Source organism: Daphnia pulicaria, chromosome 1, assembly GCF_021234035.1.
Source record: "Daphnia pulicaria isolate SC F1-1A chromosome 1, SC_F0-13Bv2, whole genome shotgun sequence".
NCBI lineage: Eukaryota > Metazoa > Arthropoda > Branchiopoda > Diplostraca > Daphniidae > Daphnia > Daphnia pulicaria.
This window is the reverse complement of record NC_060913.1, coordinates 7,850,176-7,866,422: the sequence shown is the minus strand read 5'-3', so window position 1 is coordinate 7,866,422 and position 16,247 is coordinate 7,850,176. Positions and strand designations below refer to the sequence as shown.

The window sequence follows — 16,247 nt, the reverse complement described above, 5'->3', positions numbered from 1 at the left end:
ATCGATCTCATATAGTATAAGATTATAAGCAAGGATCATTCAGAAGTTAGTGCACTTTCTTTAAAAAAGTAGAAAACATGGGTCGCATCTTCGCTTCGCTATCACCAGTTGGAATTTTAGTTTTATTATGCTGGTCTATTACGATCGCAAATGGCCTTTCTGTAGAGGAGCGCTTGCAACAATTATCTGATCAGTTGGTAAGAATTTCTCTCAGATTCACCAATAAATTTTCGTAATGAATTGAATTAAATCTAAACAAGATTGAAGTGAGACAAGTATTGAAAGAGAATGTCGTTCAACTGGAAATCAAAGACGCCAGGCTAGAAGTGCTCGAACAAAAAGTTGCCAGGTTGGAACTCGCCCTGGAGAATGAACGAGTAGTCAACTCAAAATCCATTTTTAAATACGTCGATGCAGTAAACGCCATCAGGTCAGGTGGAAAGAGTGGCAGCATCCACAGAACGTGCAGAGAGGCTCATCTAGCAGACCCATCTCTCACTTCCGGAATGACCTGGATCGATCCTGACGGTCAGGGAGTTGGGGACAACCCCATTTACGTATACTGCGACATGATCAAAGGTTCGAACAAGAAAAGGCCCAGAATCTGAATGAATATTCGAAAAGATTTAACTTAACTTGACTTATGTAGAATCCACATCCATCCCACACGATAGCGAAGGACCTTTGAACGTGGGCCATTGCGCCGATCCTGGTTGTTATTCCAGAGCCATCAACTACAACGCCACTAGCAGACAAATGTCAGCTTTGGCTGAGTTATCGGCGGAATGTCATCAGATAATTAAAGTTAGTAACACAAGTTTCCCTTAAACTTGCATGGATGAAACTAATATAATCGCATTAATATTTTTACTGCATCTAGTATGATTGCAACTTTTCTCCTTTTGAAATTGGCGGGGTTTCTTATTGTTGGTGGAACGACAAAGGAGGCATTGCCAAATATTTCTGGTCGGGCAACAACACAGACACCCACACCTGCCAGTGCGGGATCGATGGAAATTGCGTCGAAACTTCTTTCAAATGCAATTGCGACTCTGCTGCGCCTATCCAGTTATCCGACAATGGTTCAATATCATCTTAAAGATTCTTTTGAATGTTAAATAACCGACCAACTATTTTTAACAAACGCAGGAGTCATTACTGATAAAACTATTCTGCCCATTACTCGGCTGAATTTTGGTCGAACTCAACTAGAGACTTCGTCAGGTGTCCACACACTTGGCCGTTTTGAATGTACCGGACAAGTGAGCATCACTGGAATGCCAAAGTCATGCGAAGATTTGTGGAGAAAGGGGCACACCTTGAGCGGATTATATTCCGTTATGGGAACGGCAATGATTGAAACTGTTTATTGCGATTTTACTAAACTGCCCTCTGATCCAGGTATAAAATGCTTCAATTCAAGCCCACGTATTGTAAACTTGCAACGATTCATAGTCCTAGATAGTAATTCATAATAAAAATTGCAGGTTTCCAGACGTGGATTGGTTACGCAGATGTTAAATCATCACCTACCTACTTCTACGCTCAAAGAAACGCACAGCTTAGCGAAATTAAGATCCCCATTCCATTCGACGTTGAACTACTAAACGTGGGAGGAGCCATGAATTTTACATCAGGCAAATTCACGGCACCGGTCGCGGGCAAATACTTTTTCTCCTTCACGGGACTGGTACAATTTAGCGGATCTTCGACTCAACAATATGGTCAGGTTTCTATGTACAAGAACGGGGATCTAACTGCAAAGAGTTTTTCTGACGAGATCAGCGCCGCTAACCAGTATGAAACCATTTCCCTTCAGTCAACGTTAAATTTGAGCAAGGGAGATCAAATCTGGTTAGAAATTGATTCCTTGACACCAGGGACGAATTTGAATGGATATGGATACGACCAATTTAATGGTTTCCTGCTCGAAGAAGACATTTCCCAGTTTGTAAAAACGTTGCTGGTGTGATGATTCGAAATGAAAATGTTCATTTAAAATTCAAGACAGAAATTATTTACTGTGCGATTGAAAATTACTAATTGACTTTCTCTGCTGATTTCTAACAATAAAACTATTTGATCAAAAAATGCCAGACTTGCAGTTTCTCATTTTGAAAACAAGGAGATGCATTCGAAATTACCATTACGATGCAATTGCTATGGGGTTCAACACACCATTGCCTACGTGTTTCTCTTGATTCTAGTAAAAGATAAAAAATCATTTATAAATTATTAATTTTTTAAACAGATTGCTCCAACCCGCCAACCGTCCGGGAAACTGCTTGTTCATTTCGTCGGTAGGTTGCGCTGATGTCTTTTTCAACTCGAATAAAGGAGGCAGGCAGATTCGTTAAAATCAATGCATAGAGATAGGAACTGTCAAGTAAGCTGTGATTGTGAAAAAATCTATTGCTAAATAGTATAAAACTGTTTGAGTCATCTAAGTTGAGTCATTCTTGAACACTAATCAACAAGTGTGCATAATATTGTTTTGTAAAATAAAATGGAGGAAGTTGGAATTAAGAATAATGAATTGGGTTCAAAACATGATGAACCTGATGTTAAATTCAAACAGTAAGTAAAAAAAAATAAAGTTTTAAAACTATTTGACACTCAAGTAATCACTAATCACATTTATTTTTTGTCTTTGAAGGCCTGGCTTGAATACTGACCTTCCAAGTTTTGCTTTCCTACCTGTTGATCGTGACTCAGAAGCATATAACATGAATCATGTGAAGCGAGGAAAGGCTTGCATCTTTAATCATGAAAACTTCAACCCCAATCTTGATTTAAAACCACGTGCTGGAACATCTAAAGACAGAGACAACCTGTACATGAGGTTGAGGGAACTGGACTTTGATGTCACATATTTCAATGATCTGACATTCAATGAACTAAATACTGAAATAATTAAATGTAAGTAATTTCCCATAGTTGAATTTTTTTCAGTTTTGTAATATCTATGACTTTTTTCAGTGGCAAGTGAGGATCACTCTGAACATGATTGTGTTCTTGTTGCATTGATGTCCCATGGTGATGATGGCATATTGTATGCCAAAGACCAACAGTACAAACCTGAAAAATTGTGGTCCCACTTTACGTCTGACCAATGTCCCACATTGGCTGGAAAACCAAAGCTTTTCTTTATTCAGGTAAACATTCTTTTAAAAAATGGACTTCACTGTCCCCAAATACCTTGAGTTAATTATGGTTTACTTTGAAAAGGCTTGCCAGGGGGACAGATTGGATGCAGGTACAACAATGTTGCCCAGAGTCACAGAAACCGATTCGCCCAGTGCAGTGGCTTACAAAATACCCACTCACGCGGATTTCCTGATTGCGTATTCAACTGTTCCGGGTAAAAATGACGTTGTGAAAACGTACCTAATTTACTCCCAATGACTTACTCCATTGCCATTTTGTGGGCGCCCCGGTTGCCTTTTTAGGTTTCTATTCCTGGCGCAATACGACTAACGGATCTTGGTTCGTCCAGGCGTTGTGCTACGTGCTGTCGGAGCGCGGCCGAGAAGACGATCTACTCTCCTTGATGACGACCGTCTCTCGGATAGTCTCAATCGGCTTCGAATCCAATACGCCTCAAGACTCGAACATGCACCAGCGCAAGCAAATTCCCTGCGTCACGAGTCTCTTGACTCGGAAAATTTATTTCAAGCGCAAAACGACTCGCCGTATTTGATTGAAAAGCTACGAAACAAGAAAATGTTGCCTTGTTCTTATCAAGTCTCTACAACGATTCAAGTTCGATCGCACTTTCTATCTCATCAAGTAAGTCTTTCAGACGACAATTCAAATACTGTGCTCACTTTTTTATTTGCTAAAGTGCTGTGTTTGTATCAATGCAATGCGAAGCCGTTTGTATACACGGGCAAACCATTTCGGTTAAATGGACGGACTGGGCGTCAAGTTATTTCGAGAAACAAACGAGGTCGACACCGTGTTCACGTTTTCTTTTTTGGAAATGGTCAGCGATTAACTTACAAGTCCGTCGTCTCATGAATGAAGGGCCGTTGCAGGGGCTTCCTTTTGTGGCAGTGCAGAGCTGTAAAACTAACGGCCGGTGGATTTAGTGTCCAACAAAGAGGACTTAAAATGTGGATGAGCTCTTAAGCTCTACCTATAACAGTCCATTTTGATCAGCAGGTCTCTTCATTAATGCTGCATGCTTCTCTATTTCTCTTGTCCGTCGTGGCTGGCCCGGCCCCCCCTATCGTCTACAAATAAGCTGCGGGGAGAGGAACAGGGGAATATGGACAGGCAACATGAGCTCAGTTGGGCATCTCCAACGTCTCCATAAATCTAAAATTCCGATCAGATATCCGAGTTGAACTGTCTCTCTCTCTCTCTCTCTTAACTTTTATTTTTCCCCCTTTATTTTCTGTTGGAAAACCACGGGTGTGGCTTTAAATATTCCGCCATAAATAGATTTTTTTTTTCGACTTTAGACCGGTAGCCCAAAACGTAATATAAACCAAACAAATATCTCCAAGGCAACAGCAGCAGGCAGACCAGCAGCAGCAGCAGCCATCTCCCCCCTCATTTATGATAGGATATCCCGTTCCAATTGGCTCTAGCTATTAGTACTCTACTTGAGGCCATTATTTCACCGCTGGACCGTCAAAAGATCGTTAGAAAAAAAAAACCCGTTTGCAAACCTGGCAATTATTGGCCAAAATAAAACATCTACAAAAAAAGTGGACGGACGGCGTGTGTGCATGGGAACAAAGTATAGAGGTGGAACGTTTGGCCCCGTTTGATTTACAGTCGTGGTAGATGGTGACTCCGTCCTAAATATCTCTTTTTTTTTTCTTCTTCCCTCCTTTGTTACCTGAGCCCCTTCTTTTACGATCTCCACAAGGTTTTGGTTCCGTTCGTTTTTGTGCTTTTTTTGGCCTAGAGATTTTCTCCTCCAACATTTCACCCCCAAACTTAAAGAAGAGAGAAAAAATGGATGAATAAATCAAATCGGGAAAAAAGGTTACAAAGTGTCCGCCCCGATGTGTTTTCTCCCAATGGCGGCTGGAAGAAGGGGAGAGAGAGATGCGCATACATTGCTATCGGCAATAAAATATACCAAAGAATTTTTCGCGGTAAATTTTGATTTTTGAAAATAAAATAAAAATAAAATAAAATTCAATTTGGCTGCCGAGGCGGCCGCCGGTCAGACATGGACCTCCCGATAGATGATAATAATAACCATCATTTAATATCACGTCCGAGTCAAAGTATATATATATATACAAACGAATCGGGAAATAAAAAGTACGCAGCTGCTGGGTACGGACCGGTTCGTGCCAACCCGTTCGATAAAACTATACGTACAGGGCCGGTTTTTCTAACCCGTGGAAAGAAAAGGAAAAAAGGAAAAACTTTTAAAAAAAGAGAAACATACGTGCGTGATGGGTTGGTTGATGTGGCCATCAAGCTAATTGGACGACTCGGTAATATCTCGGCTGGCGATCACTCGAGACGCGGGTGAAACCGCGCGTAACCTGATTAGCCTGAAAGGTCTTGTACGTGTCGACTCGATGACTGGTCAGCCATTCTTCTTGTTTTCTTATTGTTGTTGTTGTTGTTGTTGTTGTTATATTTCTTGTGGCCCGGCTTGATTTTAGTTTTTCATGTTTGTTCTTTTCTTTCTTCTTCTTTCTCTTTCATACACGTAGGAGATTGTTAAGTATACATGTACACACATGTATTATATGATTCGGATGATTCGAAATGTTGTATACGTCCACGACCGATGTGGGAGCCATTGTTGGTCGTAATTGCCGTCATCGATCATCATTCCCCTTTTTCTTTTTTGTAATTAGCTCCTGCTGGTCGCTGCTGCTGCCGTTCGGATTCCCAAACTTATTGTGTGTGTGAGTGTGTTGAGGGACGACGGTTGTTTGATGTACGAGGATGTCAAGTTCCTTTTTCTTCTGTCTATTCGCTAGCTCGAATTTCCACCCCACACAACAGCACCACCGAAAAGGAGGAGCATAGTGGAAAAGAAAAGGTGGTGGTGGAATATATAGACTGGGCAGCCCAGCTCGGTTGTATAACGTTTGACGGAGTGCGCATCGTTGATTTCACACTCGTGAGAAATGCCGAGCTCTTCTGGGCTTGGTGGGAGGCCGGCCGCAGTCGCGGGACTTTTCCTTTTCTCGTCTGTGCTGGACAAATTCACTTGTTTGACGAATGATGACGCCCGTTTTGACGTTTTAACTAGTTTTCTTTTTTATTCTTTTTCTTCTTCTCTATTCAAATATATAGTAAATGCGTATACAAATGTTACACAGCTGGTTGGTAATAAACTGATGGATCTCTTTCGTTCCTCCCATATCTTTTCCCGATAGTTCTCCGCATTCCACTTTGTGTGTGTGTTGCTTCCGCCGTAAAAAAATAAAAAAAAATTACATCCAAGACATTCATATCGTCGCTCTCTCGATTCCCTTTTCTTCTTTCCCACATCATCAGCCGTGTGTATATGCAGACAGCTAGATATAGGATAGACGTATGGAAAAGAAAAAAAGAAAAGAGGCTTTATGTATATCATTAAAGAAGAGTTTCGGGTCACGGTGGAGAGCCGCTGGGTCGGTCAAATGTCAAGTCAACGGTAATGCGATTCACCAGAGTCAAAAGTTATTTCCTTCCCCCCATGATCCCCTCCTCCCCCCTCTTGTACCCTTACGAATACTATATTTTCCGGCTTCCAAGTTACACACACACACAACTTTAGTTATCTACACCCAAGGTCCCGCGCTAACGATATTACTAATTTACTATGATATTACTACAATATCGAACGTAATAAATGTGTTGAAAAACCTTTTTTTCTGATTTTTTTTTTCGACATTTTATACTATGTTTGCGTGTCTATGTACAAAACGGTGGACACGTAATTACGTAGTTGAAATGAAACAAATTCGGTCGATGAACGTGTGAGAATTTTATTGTAATTTATGGGGTTGATGCAATAATAAGGAGGGAGCGAAAAAATAAAAAAAAATAAAAAGGGAAGACAAAATATGTTTTTTTTTTCTTTTTGTTTTTTCGTTTTTGTAACAGACGAGACACGCCGGATGTGGATAAATCGTTAGAACATATTATTAAAAATTACAAAAAAAAAGAAAGAAAACTTGCGTTTGTTTAAAAAGAAAAAAAAAAAGAAAATGGCTTAATTTGTAAAATAGAAACGAGAGAGAGAAAGACGAGACGGAAAAAAAGAAGAAAGAAGATAATAATAATAAACTTGAGAGGAGCTGGGCAAGATGGAGAAATTTAAAAAAAAGAAAAAGAAAAATCAGGGCGAAAATATAAGAAGAAGAAACACGAGGAAATATGATGACTAGGACATACCATCGCACACGGCTGCCAACTGCAATCAGAGAACAGCCAGTTACGAGAAACATAAACAACAGCAGAACAGCAGAACAGCAGCGAAAAAAAAATATTTAAAAAAAAGGGGAAAACAGAGTCCGAGATAAAATTGGGGAAGCTGGAAAAGAAAGAAAGAAAGAAGAGAACACGTCCAACAACATCGTTCCTATATTATATTATATAGAAATAGTAAATATAATAGAGAGGAGATGGGTGGTATAGGTAGTAGTATAGTAGTATACTCTATATATGATGTGGAAGGAGGGAAAGAAAAGAAGAAGAATCAACAAGAAAGAATCCCTCGAGCGCTCCCGTTTTGGCCATATAGACGTGATTACAACAAACAACGTACTACACACACACGCACACACACACAAACAACAACGGAATTAGTTTAGTTTTTGTTTTTGTTTTTTGTTTTCTCTCTCCTATCGGTCCGTCGATAATTCTTTTTTTTTTGTCTTTCTAGTTTGCACAACAAAGGACTCTGTCGATATTACATCGTTCCCGAATTTGTTGAAACAAGAATTTTTTTTAAGGGGGGGATCTTTTTAAAATATTTAAATAACAAGGTGGGGTCAATCTCTCTTTTTCTCTCTCTGTATGGCTGTTTGTTATTTTTAAATATATACCATGTCCGGCTCAGATATTGGACACTCAGGTATATACATTTCGGTTGACCTATCCTCTCTCTTGTTTGTTTTTTCGAATTTATAATATCTTTTAAAAAAGTTAATTTTTTTTTTTTTTTTTTTTTTTTAAATGAGAAAGCGAAATTATTAGCGGGAACGAATTTAGCCAAATGCCATTTCAGGTAATTTTTGATAAAAGTTTCAAAAAAGAAAAATGGAGGGGTGGGGTTTGGGTTTGATTTCTAAACATCTCGATGGACAATCTCTCGTTATCTGTTACGAATTGACGATGTAGTTTATTAGTAATTATTAATTTTTAATGATTAAAATGAATTAATTATTAGACTTCAGGAATAAAAAAAATCGATAAGTTCAAAATGACGACAAATCAAATAAAAAAACAATTCGGGAGGCGAAATTGTCGAATGAAAAATGAGATAGAAAAGAAAAAAAAAGTTGATTTTTTCACTGGATTGTCTCTCTCTCTGTACACAACTGCTGCTGATTGGCGGCTCCTAGAGGTTATATGGTGTGTGTGTTAGGGGAAGGGAATGTGGCTGGTCTTGTGTGTTTGTTGTAGTGTCCAATTTTGACGAGGTTGCGTGTTGGCTCGTGCGAGCTGATTGGATGTGGAGGGGATGAATTTCTGCTATTGCATCGCCAGAGCCGGGCATCATCATCATCATCTTATGTTTGGAATTGATGGGGAAAAAAACAAAAATAAGAAATTCACCGGCAGGCGCAGCTCTCTGCCGTCATGCTGGGGTAATTCTTGAGGACGACGTTGCGGTTGTCGTCAAAGTAAAGAAGCGTCAGCGACGACAGGACGTCGGGCACGCAGCACGGAGCCGGCACTTCCGGATGGCCGCCGATGGCGTGAACGATACTCTGGATAGTTGCGTGATTCGTCGGATTCAACTCCTAATATACAACCATTAAGACAGAAACTTGTTAATACAAAATAATAAAAATCGGATCAAAGTTCCAATATCATCGATCGGTGACAGTATTTAGTATAACATTAGATGATTTGATTTAGTTTAGATTATTTTACCTTAGTTAGAGGGAAAGGACAGCGGCCGGCGCAGTACTGGGCCTCGAATGTCTTTGGCGATATGATCCACTCTCCCCAGCCGATTTCGTTGAAGTCGACCGTCAATTTCCGGCGCTGGCACAGCGATCTGCCTGCATCTTCCGGCACGTCAAGTCTGGCATCGTTGACGTGTTGCTAAACAGAAAAAAAACAAATTCAACAAAGAAAAAAAAAAAGGAAATTAAATTGTCAGTTCTACACACACACAAAAAAACAGAAAATTCCATCATCTATGCGTGATTGGATACATTCTCCCCCCCCCCCCCCACCACCAACAAAAAAATAAGAAAACGCCTGAACGTTAAAAAGCCTTTTAGAAAAAAAAATAAGAATAGAAGATAGAGTGCGAGATGCGGTTAAAATGTGTGTGTGATGATGCGGGTGCGCGCGCGCGCATTTTCGAACAGCAGAAAGCTCTTTTGTGTTATGCCCATGTCAACTGGTTTTCGGCTTGTCAGTCAACGTAGAAAAAATAAAAATCTTTTTTAAAAAACCCCGTGAAAAGATACTACAAGTGAAGTTTAGTCTATAATTATTATTATTTTTTTAAAAGCGGCTATTGTAAAAAAGCGGAAAAAAAAGAAGCGCGCTTTTTGAATCAACAGACAACAATGGAGTTAAGAGGATCTCTTCCATTTACAGCCTGGCCGTGTGCTGTGTGTGTTTCTCCTTCACTAAATACGAGTCTTCTTTCAAGTTTTGACTCGACCGAAGATGACCGATAAAAGCTTTTTCTTTTTTGAAAGACGGAGAGAGAAAGAGGGAAGTAAGATGGCTGATAAAACTGAGTAGCTCAATGGATGGGCGGAGTCGTCGCCCATCTTTCTTTTTTTCAAAAAAATAAAAGCGTGCGTGCTATTTTACCAGCAGAGAAAAAAGGACTAGCTAGAGAGAAAATAGGATCCATCGTCTAGATATTATTTAGAAAATATTCAAATGCGCTCATAGAGAGTCTATAAATCTATCCTCTACCTGTTGATTGTAATGCCAGGTTTCTGGCAGCTTGCGGTTACGTCGCTTTCCCTTGCGGCTGTTGCTGCCGCCGCCATTGCCATTGCCACTGCCGCCACCGCTACTGCTGCCCGTCCTTTTCCTCTTATCTTCCGGCCAGGCCAAGGTGGCACCAGCCACTCCCGATGAATGAGACTTGGGATAAGGTAGAGTGCTGCTGCTCTTACTACTGCTGCTGGCTTCGCCACTTATCTTGCGGCTACCTGCTGCTGTTGCTGCTGCTGCTGGGCCGCCGGCCGGCTGACGCGACGAAGATGATGAGCGGGCCTGCAACATTCCCGGACTGGTTTGAGGGATGACATTGCTGTTGAGGTAATGGTCAGCTTCGGGCAGTTCGTTATCGTCGATGGAGCGACGCAGACGGCTGGCGTCGCCCGGCTGCTGCTGCTCTGGCTGGGCAGCATCCTGGGAGTCGGGCAAAGCGTTGAGATCGCGTTGGGAAACGAGGCCCGTCTCCTCCAGAGTGGCGTTGGACCTCTCGTTGGAGAAAACCACCAGGAAGGGCGACGGATCCATCCGGAGGACGGAATCGATGGGCAAATTCTCGTAGAGGCCCGACGAGCGCTTGACGCCCTGGAACATGAAGCCCAGCTGCTGCTGCTGCTGCTGGCCGGTGGGTGACGATTGCTGACGAGAAACGGAATGGACGGCCTGGCTGACGTCGTAGACTTGCCATCCGCGCTTGTCCAGCGCCACTTGCCACTTGCCGATGAGACGGACCGGCGATCCTTGGACGGACGGGTCCAGGGCAAATCCCTGCAGGTGGTGTTGGTGATGGGCTTTGCTGCTCATCTTCTTCCGGCCGACGGCCCGCCGCTTGTAGAAATGCAATTCCACCGACCCGATTTCCTCGCTCCGGGTCAACCCGCTCAAATTGAACAGGAGCATCTCCTCGCCACCGACTTGACCTGCAAAACAACCCAAAAAAAGTCCAGCCATCAGTTTAACATTTCCAGCAACCAGATCCAAGTATTTATCGGCGGATATAAATAGGATAACCGTATCGAAATTATCTTTAGGGCTTCTTGATCCATCCCTCGCAACTGATAGAATATAATGCGCACAGGCAATGTTGCGTGGTTTGGGTTGGTTGTATTGGATCTAACTCTCTCTAGTCTCGTCTCGTGTTCAGTTACACACAAAAACTTTCACCCCTCCAGCTGGGCTGGCCCGTCTGTCAGTTGGGGGCTTTTGTTTTCGACGGGCTTCATTTTTTCTTCTTCTTCTTCTTTCTCCGTGGGCTTTTTTTTTTATTTTTACATGAGATTATATTATTCCGTCGTGGCGCATTAGCATTTAAATTCACTTAAAGACAGAGACAAAGCGAATGGCCCTTTTCTTTATATTTATTTCTGGATCCGATCGGAACCGCATAGAATTCCAGGTGAATATTGGGAAATAAATATAAAACACCGGCCAAATCGAATTATAGACGGCTAGAGAATATATAATCAATTATATTTTTCTTTCCCCAACACCTGAGAGAGACTGGGCAAATCGGAACTTTTTTTGGGTTTAAGTTGTTGAATAGGCGATGATTACCGAGTCATCGTTCCGTGTCCATCGCAATATAACATTTAGACGGGGAAAACTTTTATTTCTATTGAAATGTTTTTTTTTTCCTACTAAAAAATAAAGTTTTCCAGCGCACACACACACACACACAGCTGCGTGAAATGTAGGGAAAAAAACTCCAATAAAATTCATGGAAGAAAAAGAAACGACGATGGCTGGCGGGGAGCGCCCCAGCTGGACTGCTTTTTTCTTCTTCTTCTTTCCCGTCCGTCTGATTTCGTGACCGACTCTCATAATGGACTCTTCTTCTTCTCGTTCGCTTTTGCTCTTTCACAAAAAGAAGAAGAGGCCCTTTAGAGCTGTGTGAGACCCTTTTTTCCTTCCCGACTCCTAATGGCTTTCCGTCATAAAGATACAGTCGGGCCAAAGCAGAAGAAGAAGAAGAAGAAGAAAACGAGTGTTTGCATATCTTTCCAGCAGCTCCTTTTCTTACGGAATTTTTTCCCTATCTTACTTTTTTTCTTTTTTTTCGGTTACGTTTGTTTGTTTTTTTCGGCTATTTTTCAATCAACGGCGCGTCTCGAATGGCTTTATTTGCATGTTACATCGCGATCCCAGTTTTTTTTATTTTTGTTGGGATGACTCGAAAGATTATTATTATTATTTGCCGCGCGTATTTTTTTAACTTTTTTTTTTTTTGGCAGTGCCGCAACTTATCCTATCGATTGTAAAAAAAAAAAACAGGAGAGAGAGAGAGCGGCGGGAGTCGAGCGGCACACGCAGGTGGCAAAAGAGAAAAAAAAAAGAAATAAATAAGAAAATATACAGTGAATTATCTCTATGCGCTGCAAAGAGGTGGAAGCTCAAAAAAGAAGAAGAAATCGAGGAGGAGATGAAACAAGAAATTAGAGGGTCAAAAAATCAAAAAAGAGATTGGATTGGAGCATTCATTTTTCCCCCCGTGTTTTTTGTTAGATTTTCTCAATCCGGAATGAATCGAGAGAACCACGCCCTTGTTGGTATTAAAAACAACGAAGAAAAATATTTTTTTCCTGAGACCTCCTCCCACCCAGAAAATTGGGGAGGTATAGACAAACAAGATGATGTGAAAGAAAAAAATGGGCAAGACACATTCCGTCTAGTCATCACTTGGGGTAAAAATATAAGAAAACAAAACTTGTCCGTCTAAAAGGTTATAAGCCCGCCATCAGCCGGACAAAACATTCTAATCATCTTTTTTTATCCTATTCTCTTATTTTCTCTCTGTGTCTATATAACAGCAATCATCTTTTTTTCGTAACATGATTTGTTTTCCTATACACTAGACAGTTCAGACCCCACCACCACCACCACTATTTTCAAAAGATAAACAAGGGGGGGTGGGGAGGGAGGATAACATGTATAAGGGTGGGTTGTTATGCGGTTTTCTTAATATTTTCTGTTTTTCAAAAAGAGAAAAAAGGTATTTAGTATATTTATACAGATCTATGAAAGGTTTTCGGGGTCCCTGCTGCTGGAAGGAGGGGGGGCCATGTGGGATAAGATGAATTGCCGTATTTACACAAGTCGCCGTTTTGTGTGTTAAAGCTCCCAGTGTCTATGAGGCAACAACATCTTCTAAGTTGCTGGTTATTTCTCAAGAGCGCAGAGAGAACTGCGTGATGTTTCGAACCCCAAAACGACCCAAAACTATTTTCAAATTATTATTACAGAGAAGAGAGTGGAAAAATAATATATATATGTAAGGACTGTTGGTTGGGGGGTGTTGGGGGGGTGTCTGGGCGCCCCGATAACTCTGCGACTATCTCCTGTGTTATGGGTTAGATTGGACGAGATGGACTTGTGTTTTCAAAAGGCAGCAGCACCAGCTAAAACACAAACTTGACACAAACATGCGGGGCCAGATGTGCATGGGCCTAATAGCTCACAATCTTTATTTTTTCGGAGGGTTGATTGTCTTTAATTTTTATTTCATAGCCATTTTGGTTTTAAAAAAAACTTCTTCTTCTTTAATACGGCGATAAAATTAAAAAATAACGATTAACTTCCTTTAGCTCAAAAGAATGTTTTTTTTTTTTTAATATCTTCCGTTTTCTGTTTTTACTTTTTAAGTTTGTTTTCTTACTTGTTTTTAATGATTGTCTAATTTTTTTTTCGGGTGAGTTTTATAATGAGTTTGTTTTTACCTCTGGAAGGGATGATACTGCGGATGGTGTTACTCCGGGTCTTCATCGTGTCGGACGTCAGGTATTTCTTGTAGAGTTCCATCATGTAGAGGTGAGGCGACGAGGCCGCTGATGTCGCGTCGTCTGGTGAAACATCTTGCCGCTTAGTACGGACGGACGGCCCGGAAGAACCGGAAGCAGAAGAAACGGGCGGCCTGATTTGAAGCAAATGTTCCATGGCGTTGCGCATCATTTCCTTGTCGGTTCCGGCCTTCTCACCAGCGCCCGTCACCACCACCACCACCACGGCCATCATCAAAATCACTTTAATCCACATCCTCATTTTTTGTTTTTGTTATTTTTTTAAATTCCTCCGGAAGGGGAAAAAAACCAACAAACTATTCGGGAATAAAAACAAGTTGAACTCAAAACACTGTTGTTGTTGTTGTTGGAGGTAAGAATAAAAAATCAAAACAAATTGTAGAGTAGTAGTATTAGTAGTAGTTTGTCCGGTTGTTTGGCGCGCGCACTACTTGGTCGACTTGCTCGGGTGCAACTGACAGTGGCCAGTCCAGCGAGAAAGGCTTTAACCTGCCACCTTCCTCTTTTCTTCTTCTTCTTCTTCTTCTTTTCCTTCTTCTTCTTCTTTCTTCTTCCTTCCTTCTTCTTCTTCTATACGGTGGGGAGGGTGGTGGTTGCAAAAGGAGGTGGTTGGAGGGGGTGGCCCACAAAAGAGGAGGACCCAAAGAGAGGAAAAATATATATAAGGAGGACTGTGCGAGCCAAAGTGTTGAATGGCCGGAGAACAACAACATCAACAACAATTCGACACAAGTTGTCAAGTTGATAGCTGATTAGTCATTTTTTCTTTTCAATCATTTATGTTTAAAGTCACATAGAAATATTTCAAAAAGTCTAACCTCTTTTCAATTTGGCACTGGCTGATCCCGCAGTTTTTGATTTTCTTTATGCCAATCGTCTCAGGAGAGAGAAGAGGTGGGCCAGTTCAGCCGGTCATCAAATCCTCTACTATGTACATACAATTCATCTTCTATGTATAGGCCTACGTCGTTTTGTCTCTGTTGGTGAAGACTCGTGGCAAGGGAGGGGCGCGTCCAGCAAATCCTCTTTTCCAAAGAAAGAAAACCCACCGACTCCCCGTCGAGATCTCAACTCCCAAAAAAATCTACGCAGTTGCTGGAAAGTAAAAAAAAATATAAAAATGGATCTGGACAAGAGTATTGCTCCTGATCCTTCCTTCTCTCCCTGGACTCTCTATACAGATTGAGCCCGATTAGCAGCAATCACTCATTTTTTGGACAACATTTGACTTGAAACAAGCATCATATAGAATATTTTAAGTTCTAATCAGTTTGGGCCAGTTTTAAAATCAACAAAAAGTCAGAAAACTTGAGTGTCTAGAGTCTCATCTATTTATTCTGCGCGTCTAGATGTACAGTGTAGAGTATTACGAGTACTACTCTGTACTATTATATAGAGTTGTGTATATGTGTGGGGGGGGGGGGGGGTTAAACAGGCTAGGAGGAGGACACAATAAGGCGCGGCTGTGGTTTTTTCTTATATTTTTCTTATATATTTTTCTTTAGATTTCTGTTTCCATTCGGATGTGATGTCGCCAAGGCGGCCGCGGCGCCAGTCGGGTCGGGAGAGGGGGGGGGGGGAGAAGAAACAAGACGGGCAGACGGCGACCGACAAGAGAGAGAGAGAGAGAAGCAATCAGGTAGGAGAGAGCAACAACTGGCCGCCATCACGGCAGGCACTCTCACCGAAATATCTACATAGACTCTAGCGCCTTCCTCCCCATATGTATATTATCCTTCGTCAAAAAATAAGACACACACACGTATACGGTATACATATAAAGTCGAAGGGACACAAAACAAACACACACCAAACTGATATAGATAGACGCATATATATATAATAGACATCCGCTGAAAATATACACCAAAATTCTCTCCTTTTTATTTTTTGTTTTGGCTGGGCTGGGCTGGCCAGCAGGTGAGTTTGGATGTGTGTGCGCATTTGAGACCCAAAAGACTGGCAGAGAAATGATAGAATGAACAAGTTTTTTGGGATAGATAGATTTGGTTTGGTGTCCCTTTGACGAGACACTTTTTCTAAGGGGGGAGATGCTCGAGACTGTCGTCGTCTCTCGAGGGATCCATCAAGTCCGGCGCCATTTGGGGGGAAACCAAAAGGTATATAGAGGCGTCCGTCTCTCTTCTTCTACTGCTCCGGCCCACTCTCATCTCGACATGCGAGAAGAAGAAGAGAGAGACGCTAGAAAGAAAAAAAGACATTAGACGCTTTCAAAAGTGGCGCGCAAATCATCGATCGCTGGCGCGCAACATAAGGCGGGAAAATAGAATAATATGAAATTGATATGACAAAAACAAAAGCTAGGCTGGGCCCTGGGCCGCG

General features: G+C 41.5%; 3 protein-coding genes across 3 annotated transcripts; 2 read left to right on the top strand and 1 right to left on the bottom strand.

The window, feature by feature from the left end:
* The first annotated feature begins 38 nt into the window (after positions 1–38).
* LOC124326824 lies at positions 39–2,085 on the top strand. Its single transcript, XM_046785604.1, has 6 exons — positions 39–197; positions 261–579; positions 650–804; positions 881–1,082; positions 1,150–1,401; positions 1,488–2,085. The coding sequence occupies exons 1-6, from the start codon at positions 78–80 to the stop codon at positions 1,970–1,972; spliced, it is 1,533 nt and encodes a 510-aa protein (XP_046641560.1). The 5' UTR covers positions 39–77; the 3' UTR covers positions 1,973–2,085.
* Positions 2,086–2,328: 243 nt separating this feature from the next.
* LOC124321153 (caspase-1-like) lies at positions 2,329–3,908 on the top strand. The gene is made up of 5 exons (XM_046784065.1): positions 2,329–2,577; positions 2,657–2,919; positions 2,980–3,155; positions 3,229–3,361; positions 3,450–3,908. The coding sequence occupies exons 1-5, from the start codon at positions 2,507–2,509 to the stop codon at positions 3,698–3,700; spliced, it is 894 nt and encodes a 297-aa protein (XP_046640021.1). The 5' UTR covers positions 2,329–2,506; the 3' UTR covers positions 3,701–3,908.
* A 3,032-nt stretch (positions 3,909–6,940) lies between these two features.
* Positions 6,941–14,547, bottom strand: LOC124321151 (bone morphogenetic protein 3-like). The gene is made up of 4 exons (XM_046784064.1): positions 13,824–14,547; positions 10,084–11,030; positions 9,073–9,246; positions 6,941–8,939 (listed from the first exon to the last, which is right to left on the bottom strand). The coding sequence occupies exons 1-4, from the start codon at positions 14,143–14,145 to the stop codon at positions 8,748–8,750; spliced, it is 1,635 nt and encodes a 544-aa protein (XP_046640020.1). The 5' UTR covers positions 14,146–14,547; the 3' UTR covers positions 6,941–8,747.
* Positions 14,548–16,247: the final 1,700 nt, after the last annotated feature.